This window comes from Babylonia areolata, chromosome 23 (genome assembly GCF_041734735.1).
Source record: "Babylonia areolata isolate BAREFJ2019XMU chromosome 23, ASM4173473v1, whole genome shotgun sequence".
NCBI lineage: Eukaryota > Metazoa > Mollusca > Gastropoda > Neogastropoda > Buccinidae > Babylonia > Babylonia areolata.
The window spans coordinates 25,851,883-25,861,882 of record NC_134898.1 but is presented as its reverse complement, the minus strand read 5'-3'; the positions used below and the strand labels follow the sequence as shown (position 1 = coordinate 25,861,882).

The window sequence follows — 10,000 nt, the reverse complement described above, 5'->3', positions numbered from 1 at the left end:
ATACTGTCCCCACATAATATACACTGTCCCCACATAATATACACTGTCCCCACATAATATACACTATCCCCACATAATATACACTATCCCCACATAATATACACTGTCGCCACATAACATGCACTATCCCCACATAATATACACTATCGCCACATAATATACACTGTCCCCACATAATATCCACTGTCCCCACATAATATACACTATCCCCACATACTATACACTGTCCCCACATATTGCACTGTCGCCACATATCTGTACTGTCGCCACATATTACACTGTCGCCACATGTCTGTGCTGTCGCCACATATTACACTGTCGCCACATGTATGTGTTGTCACCACATATTACACTGTCGCCACATGTATATGCTGTCGCCACATATTACACTGTCGCCACATGTCTGTACTGTCGCCACATATTACACTGTCACCACATATTACACTGTCGCCACATGTATGTGTTGTCACCACATATTACACTGTCGCCACATGTATATGCTGTCCCCACATATTACACTGTCGCCACATGTCTGTGCTGTCGCCACATATTACACTGTCGCCATATGTCTGTGCTGTCGCCACATATTACACTGTCGCCACATGTCTGTGCTGTCACCACATATTACACTGTCGCCACATGTCTGTGCTGTCGCCACATATTACACTGTCGCCACATGTCTGTACTGTCGCCACATATTACACTGTCGCCACATATTACACTGTCGCCACATGTCTGTGCTGTCGCCACATATTACACTGTCGCCACATATTACACTGTCGCCACATGTCTGTGCTGTCGCCACATATTACACTGTCGCCACATGTATGTGCTGTCACCACATATTACACTGTCGCCACATGTCTGTACTGTCACCACATATTACACTGTCACCACATATTACACTGTCGCCACATGTATGTGTTGTCACCACATATTACACTGTCGCCACATGTCTGTGCTGTCGCCACATATTACACTGTCGCCACATGTCTGTGCTGTCGCCACCTGATTTACACTGTCGCCTTTACACTGTTGTCACCACACCCCGGACAAATTCAAAACAGGTTATTGTCTCCATCAAACACCTGAAAAAGCGAGAAAAAAATGTCCATCAGGATAGTTCGAATGCTCGTCAACAGATGAGTAAGCGGCGTAAAAACATGAATGAGTGGTACAACCATCCCTGACCACCACACACTCACACCAATCATCATGTAAAAGACAAACATTCAGGTATGAAAAATATATCATTCTATGACATAAGTGAAAAAAAAAAGAAAAATGATTAGCTCGTACACCATTCCTCGACTACCAAAACACACCAGTCATGTTCAAGAGAAAAACGTTCAGGTAATAAGATGTAATTTTTCAAGACATAATGCCAACAGTTGAGAAGTCAACAAAGTTAGAATTGCGACTATGATTAAAAGTTAGAACAATAAAACTTTTTTGATATTCGTAAGATACACACTTGTTCCTATTCTTGTTAGCAACTCCTATTGCTATCGCTGACAACAAGAAGAAGAGCGACATACTTCATTCACTTGACCGGCGTCACCACCATCACCACCACCATTACTGCCATCGCGGATCCATCCCATAATTCCCTTGTGTGTGTGTGTGTCACGTGACAGGATGTGAAGATGCGCAAGATGGCGGAGCTGCAGATGACGGTGGTGACGGACCCCCGCAGTCGGCTGGCCATCGTCAAGCAGATCGCCCAGTGGGAGGAGAACCTGGAGAAGCTGTACATCGACCAGTACCGCTTCCGCTGCTACATCGCCTCACTGCAGGGCACCGAACTGCCCAACCCAAAGGTGATGATGATGATGATGATGATGACATGGATACTTATACAGTGCCTATCCTCGGTCAGAGACCAAGCTCTAAGCGCTTTACAAATATAGTCATTTGCACAACAGAGCCGACCGACGGCTGCCATTTGGGCGCTCATCACTCGTTTCCTGTGTCATTCAATCAGGTTTCAGTCACATGTGCTCATACAGGCATGCAACATTTTACGCGTATGACCGGATTTTTTGTGGTTTTTCGGGTTGGGTTTTTTTTATTTTATTTAACCCGCCATGTAGGCAGCCATACTCCGTTTCCGGAGATGTGGATGCTGGATATGTTCTTGTTTCCATAAGCCACCAAACGCCGACATGGATTACTGGATCTTTAACGTGCGTATTTGATCATCTGCGTGTGTGCGCACACGAAAGTACTCCCACTGCCCGCTTCTTCCTGTTCACTGCTGTACAGATTTTTTTTTTCTCAAGGCCTGACTGAGCGTGTGTTGGGTTATGCTGCTTGTCAGGGGTCTGCTTAGCAGATTTGGTGTAGCATACATGGATTTGTGCAAACGCTGTGATACGCTGCCCAACCCCAAGGTAAACTATTCCCACTGCCTGCTTCGGGGCGAGGGGTTGGGGAGGGGATTTAGGGGGTGGGGTGGGTTGTTGAGGGTTTTGTTTTGCTTTTCTCGAGGCCTGACTAAGCACGTTGGGTTATGCTGCTGGTCAGGCATCTGTTTAGCAGATTTGTTTTTTCAAGGTTTGGCAATGTGCGTTGGATTACGCTGCTGGTAAGGTGATGTGGTGCAGCGTATGATTATGGATTTGTCCGAACGCTGTGACGCCTCCCTGAGTAACCGAACCGAACTTTACGGTTGTTTGTTGGAGGTTTTTTTGTTTTGTTTTTTTCATGTCGGTGGAGTGGTGACCTAGTAGGGTAAAGTCCTGTTTTAGCGTCCTGAAATCTGGGACCTTTTTTTTTTTCTTTTTTTTTCAATTTTTTTTGTCAATTGATGAAACGATATTACCGTTAATAGATGCTGTAACCCATTGTCAGTGGTTTTCGACTCTTATTTTAAACGTTGTTTTACTTAGTTTTGATGCAGATTAATTTCACTGAACTAGCAAGCCGCCATCTTGCCTTTTCCGTTCTTCGGTCCTGCAAACCATGATAATGTAAACAAAGACATGGCGGCTTTGGACGACAAGTGCAGGTTCGAATTCATATTATGGGTCATTTCGTGTTGTATTGTGCCAGTTTCTTGTCTAGAAAGAAGGATCCACTTCACGCAGTATGTCATTTCCCACATGCCCCCCATTGCAAAATACGTGAAAAATTTCCGTTATAAACAGGTGCAATAGTTTAGGGCGCTGGTGATACACCAGACTGGAAATCCATTGTTCGCGGTTTCGATTCCCATACGAACCTGAATTACAGTGTATATTGACTGGTCTTTAAATCGTTACAGAGTGATCAATAATGTGTCGCAGGTGGGTTGATCATGTCGGATGTTGCTCATGAATCACGATAACGTGTTAGATTAGTGATTAAATCGATGTTGATGGACTGATGTTACCGATGTGTTGTTGTTACTGTGATACTGAAGGGTTGATGATCGCAGGTGTTTCTGGTGCTTTGAAGATTACACATGTTACGGTTTTTGTTTTTCTGTTGTTTTTTGTTTGTTTATTTTTGTTTGTTTGTTTGTTTGTTTTGTGTTGTATTTTTTTTTGGGGGGAGGTAGTGCGGGGAGAGGTCAAGTAGCAGAATGATTATGACGTTCATCTGCCAGTACAGTGACCGTGAGGGTCAGGGTTCGAATCCCCTCCCAAGCCAAGTTTGACAGGAATATCAAACTGAGCGTCTGTCATTTTGATGCGGATGAGACGATTAACCGATGCCCCGTGTGAAGCACGCACTTGTCGCACTGGAAAAGAACCCTCGGCAACAAAAGGTTTGTTTTCTGGCACATTTCAGCGGAAGAAATCTAATCTGACAGGTACACAAATATATATATATATATATATATATTGCATATATGAAAGCACTCTAGGCCTGACTAAGCACGTTGGGTTTAGCTGCTATCAGTGGTGTAGCGTATATTGGGTGTGTCCGAACACAGCGACAGTGACGCCTCCTTTGAGAAACTGAATGATTGATTGGGTTGGTTGGTTGATTGGGTTGGTTGAGTTGATTGGTTGGTTGGGTTGATTGGGTTGGTTGGTTGGTTGGTTGGGTTGATTGGGTTGGTTGGATTGATTGGGTTGGTTGGTTGATTGGGTTGGTTGGATTGATTGGGTTGGTTGGTTGATTGGGTTGGTTGGTTGATTGGTTGGTTGATTGGGTTGGTTGGTTGATTGGGTTGGGGTCGGCAGGTGCTACTGGCCAGCGCCTGCAAGGCCACCAAGACGACGCTGGGCCGCCTGGGCATCTTCACCGTCACCTCCTTCCACGCCCTGGTCAGCGCGCGCAAGCCGCTCGTGCTGCCGCCCAACCTGATGGGCCGGGGGGCCACCTCTCACAAGGGAGGCATGCTGTCGCCACGCGCCGACCACGCCCACCAGCACGCGCACGGCCACGCCCACACCTCCAAGCCCCGCTCGCGCACCCCTACAGGGACACTGAACAACAGCGTCAGTTCGGAGTGAGTTCCTTTAGGAGGATCATCATCGTCATCGTCATCGTCGTCGTCGTCATCATCATCAAATCAAATCAAAAACACTTTATTAATCCACTTGGAAATTAACCCGTGCTATCACAGGCTCGTTGTAAACACCAACATAAAAATTATCATGCGCAACATAAAAAGAGATTAAAACTAGTCAAATAAGGTTTTCCAATCGCTGACAACAGACTAAAACAAGCCACCACCACCACCACCACCACCCACCACCACCCCAAGCCCCCCCCCCCCCCCTAGACCCCCCCTCTCCCACCCTCCACACACACAGGCACACCTACGCACGTTAAGATAATAGGGTATTACACAACAATATTTTACAAATGAGAAACATTCAACAAATAAATGGTAATTATAACTAAAATAAAATGCACACACACACAGACACTCACACACACACACACACACACACACACACACACACACACACACACACACACACACACACATACGAGCGCGCGCGCACACACACAGTCATCATTGTCATCATCATTTTGTTTTTATTGCTGTTGCTACTGTTGTTGTTGTGATTGGCGTCATCGTAATCATCATCATCGTCATTGTCTTTATTGTTGTTGCTGTTGTAGTTGTTGTGATTGTCATCATCATCGTCGTCCTCATCATCCTCATTGTCTTTATTGTTGTTGTTGTTGCTGTTGTTGTGATCATCATCATCATCATCAGCATCATCAAAGTGTGTGGAGGGGATGGTGAGTGGAAAGGAGTGAGTGAAGATAATTTTATGGTCTGGCATCATGAAATGTAGGGGGTGTTTGAGTTCGTTTTTTGTTTGTTTGTTGTTGTTTTTCCGTGGGGGTAGGGGGTGGGTAATGGAATGGGGTGTGGGCCATGGGGGAGGGGGGTGTGAGTGTACGACTGGATATAATGCTTGGAATATAGGTTTGTGTTTGCTCTTGTGTATGTGTGTGTGTGTGTGTGTGTGTGTGTGTGTGTGTGTGTGTGTGACTGCGCTCGCGAGTGTGTTTTTTTTCTCTCGTTGTTTTTTTGTCATTTACACATTTCATATGTCTTGCTTGTAAGTTTAGTTTATAGTGCCCTGTATCTTTAACTCTTGTAACCATTTTCCCTACATGTTAACGTTGTTGGTGCTCTACTGTGGGAACCTGTTCTAAAGATGTGGAGCGCATGATGAATACCCACTATTATTATATCATTCATATTATTGTGATGATGATGATACCATCATTATTATTGTCATTAGTATTATTACTATCATCATTATTTTTATTGTGTGGAATGTTGGCCTAGTGGTAACTTATCCGCCTTGGAAGCGAGAGAATCTGAGTGCACTGGTTCGAATCCCACAGTGGTCAGTATTTTCTCCCCTTCCACTAGACCTTCAGTGGTGGTTTGGACGCTAGTCATTCGGATTAGACGATAAACTGAGGTCCCATGTGAAGCATGCACTTAGCACACGTAAAAGAACCCATGGCAACAAAAGGGTTGTCCCTCTTCTTCTACTTCTTCTGAGTATTATTATTATTATTATTGTTGTTGTTGGTGGTGGTGGTGGTGGTGGTGGTGGTGTTGCTGGTGTTCTTGTTCTTGTTATTATTTTTGTTGTTGGTGTTCTTGTTATCTATATCGGTTTTTTTCCATTTTTTGAATTATGATGACGTGACTGTGTGTGAGTTGCAGGGGTCTTTACCGGACCAACGTGCTGAGAGCCCACGAGTCTGTGGAGAACCTCCTGGAGCGATCCACCACCGAGCACACCCTGGCCCAGGAGAGTCTGTCACGGGTCACCTTGCCCAACAACCAGGTAGGTCATCACCTTAGGTCATCACCTTGCCCAACAACCAGGTAGGTCATCATCTTAGGTCATCACCTTGACCAACAGCCAGGTAGGTCATCACCTTGCCTAACAACCAGATAGGTCACCTCAGGTCATCACCTTGCCCAACAACCAGATAGGTCATCACCTTGCCCAACAACAGGTAGGTCATCACCTCAGGTCATCACCTTGCCCAACAACCAGATAGGTCACCTCAGGTCATCACCTTGACCAACAGCCAGGTAGGTCATCACCTTGCCTAACAACCAGATAGGTCACCTCAGGTCATCACCTTGCCCAACAACCAGATAGGTCACCTCAGGTCATCACCTTGCCCAACAACCAGATAGGTCACCTCAGGTCATCACCTTGCCCAACAACCAGGTAGGTCATCACCTTGCCCAACAACCAGATAGGTCACCTCAGGTCATCACCTTGCCCAACAACCAGGTAGGTCATCACCTTGCCCAACAACCAGATAGTTCACCTCAGATCATGACCTTGCCCAACAACAAGGTAGGTTATCACCTTGCCCAACAACCAGATAGGTCACCTCAGGTCATCACCTTGCCCAACAACCAGGTAGGTCATCACCTTACCCAACAACCAGGTAAGGTCTTGTTGTTTTTTGTTGTGTGTGTGTCTGTCTGTTTACATTTATTAGCTTATTTGTTTATTTATCGTTATTGTCTCTCTTTTTTATTATTTTTTTAGTAGTAGTAGTAGTAGTAGCAGTAGTAGTAGTAGTAGTATCGTTTTTCATATTTAGATATTCATTTACTTCTTTATTTGTTCAGTTATCTTTCTTTTTTCTTTCTTTCTTTTTTCTCAAGGCCTGACTAAGTGCGTTTGGTTATGCTGCTGGTCAGGCATCTGCTTGGCAGATGTGGTGTAGCGTATATGGATTTGTCCGAACGCTGTGACGCCTCCTTGAGCTACTGATACTGATTTGGTTTTTTTTTTTCAAGGATTTCCTGTTTCCAGGCTATACGGTATGGCTTATATTTATCAAAGTGTGTGTGTGTGTGTGTGTGCGCGCGCGTAAGAATGCATGCCCATGCGTGTTTCCATGCGTAGATGTGTGCCCGTTTTTATGCATGTTAATGTATGTTGTATGTTCTTTTTTTTAACGTCTTTTTACTATGTGATTTTGGTATGTGGTGTGTGTGTGTGTGCGTCTGTCTAGACGCCTGTCTGTCTGACTAAGTATATGCATGTGTGTGTGTGTGTGTGCGAATGGGCGTGCATTTGTGAAGATATATATATATACATATGTGTGTTAGTGAGTGCATGTATGATTATGTTTGTGCATGTGTATGAATGTGTGTGTGTGTGTGTTTATGTGTCAATAATATATGCGTTTTGTTTTGCTTTACTTTGTATTATTTGTTTGTTTGTTTGTTTTTGTTTTGTTTTTTGCTTTGTGTGTATGCTCTGGAACATACTTGGGTGTCCACACGTGTATATTATTATTCGTTCGTGAACTGCAACTCCCACATTCACTCGTATATACACGAGTTGGCTTTTACGTGTACAATCGTTTTTACCCCGCCATGTAGGCAGCCATACTCCGTTTCTGGGGAGTGTGCATGCTATGTATGTTCTTGTTTCCATAACCCACCGAACGCTGACATGGATTACAGGATCTTTGATGTGTGTATTTAATCTTCTGCTTGCATATACACACGAACGGGGTTCAGGCACAAGCAGGTCTGCAAAATATGTTGACCTGGGAGATCGGTAAAAATCTCTACCCACCAGGCGCCGTTACCGAGATTCGAACCCCGAACCCTCAGATTGAAAGTCCAACGCTTTAACCACTCGGCTATTGCGCCCGTCAATGTTATTAGTATTAGTATTGTTGTTGTGGTTGTCATTATTATTCCTATTGTTGTTAATACTCCTGTCGTTGTTGTTATTAGTGTTACTGTCATCACCATCATCATCATCATCATCATTGTCCGTGTGGCAGTGCTACAACTTCCAGACCATGCTGATCGGAGTAGACAAGGGCACCAGTGTGCGCGACCTGCTGGAGAGCACGTGCACCAAGCGGCAGCTGAACCCACGTGACCACTACGTCAGAATCAAGCCCATGGGGTCCACGGACGACAAGTTCGTCATCCCGGACCGCCACGACATTGTCAAGAAGCTGGTCAGGGGACACTCTTCTTCTTCCTTCTAGTCTGTTACGTCTGTTATATGCTGTGTTCTGTGGGGCTTTTTATGTTGGTTCTTAGTGTTCCAAAGCCGAGCCATGTAGGTTTCTCTTTGGGGAGTCCTGTCCTGTGTCGTTTTGTTTTAAGCTTTAGTTTGGTACCCGCTGCATAGGCCCTGTTACCCAATATGTAGGACCTATTACGCGGTATGTAGGGCCCATTACCCGAAATATAGGCCTTTCGTGTTGGCCGTATCACCAGGTATGTGGGCCGTATCACCAGGTATGTAGGCCCTATTACCCGATATGTAGGCCCTATTACCCGATGTGTAGGCCCTTCATGTGGGCCCTATTACCCGGTATTTAGGCCCTATTACCCGATAAATAGGCCCTATTACCCGATATGTAGGCCCTATTACCCGATGTGTAGGCCCTTCATGTGGGCCCTATTACCCGGTATTTAGGCCCTATTTAAGCCCAAAATTTGTAATCATGTTTTGTAACTTGTAAGTTTTAAACAGTGCCCGTTCGCCTGCAAGAAATGCAGGCGAACGGGCACTGTTTAAAACTTAGCAGATTCATTCAAACTTGTAATTTTGCGGAGGAGAACGGTTTCATATGTTATATAAAAAATTGTAGTTTTTTGTTGTTGTTGTTTTTGTTTTGTTATGTTTTTTTTTGGGGGGGGGTTGGGGGGAGGGGGGCATGGGGGGGCCTGTCGTGTCAAGCATCATCTGCAAACGACATGCCCACTGGCTGGGACATGTGTGGGCCGAAGAAAGAGAGGATGAACCGAGATGAAGTCTATCATCAGGACACTTGCGGCACCCACAACAATAATGGATGCCTACCACACGTTGCACAGACAGCAAAGTGTCACTGATGAGACTTCGCACTGGACAAATCAGACTGAACAATCACATGTGCAGAAAACTTTTTTTTACCTGGTGCCATCTCCGACCTACCCCCTTTAGACAGGAAGACCAGATAGCGGAACGCATTCCCCAAAACTGTCTCCCCCCCCTTCCCCCCTGTACAAACAAGGCAAGGCAAAATGTGTGGCCTGTCGACACTCCACTCACAGACCAAACTTGATGGCAGCCTCGAAGAGGTGGAGAAAACAACGTCATAGCTGGACTAATGGAGTGGCTGTTTGTTTCTTTCTCTCCGTTACACGCCCAACAGCGATTAGCCGATGACTCTGTCGTGGTTCATGCATGCTGGGTTTTTTTCGTGTCTCCATAACCCACCGAACACTGACATGGATTACAGGATCTTTAACATACGTATTTGATCTCCTGCGTTCGTATACACACGGAGGGGGTTCAGGCACTAGCAGGTCTGCATATATGTTGTCCTGGGAGATCGGAAAAAATCTCCACCCTTTACCCGCCAGGCGCCGTCACCGAGATTCGAACCCGGGACCCTCAGATTGAAAGTCCATCGCTTTAACCACTCGGCTGTTGCGCCCGTCTAAATATAAGAACTGGCAACCAGCAGGGGAGAGAGACACCAGACACTGGGGTGACACCAGCACAGTGCGGCACAGAATGGAACGCCTTGACCTTCT

At 45.5% G+C, this 10,000-nt stretch overlaps 1 protein-coding gene across 2 annotated transcripts in view; it reads left to right on the top strand.

Annotated features, from left to right (window-relative positions):
• Window positions 1–10,000, top strand: part of LOC143297901 (protein still life, isoform SIF type 1-like) — a 355,426-nt gene that overhangs the window by 315,317 nt on the left and 30,109 nt on the right. For both annotated transcript variants that reach the window (XM_076610448.1, XM_076610447.1), the window contains exons 12-15: window positions 1,638–1,820; window positions 4,173–4,441; window positions 6,137–6,260; window positions 8,245–8,427. In XM_076610448.1, coding sequence (XP_076466563.1) covers window positions 1,638–1,820; window positions 4,173–4,441; window positions 6,137–6,260; window positions 8,245–8,427 — 759 coding nt within the window. The remainder of the gene's footprint in view (window positions 1–1,637; window positions 1,821–4,172; window positions 4,442–6,136; window positions 6,261–8,244; window positions 8,428–10,000) is intronic.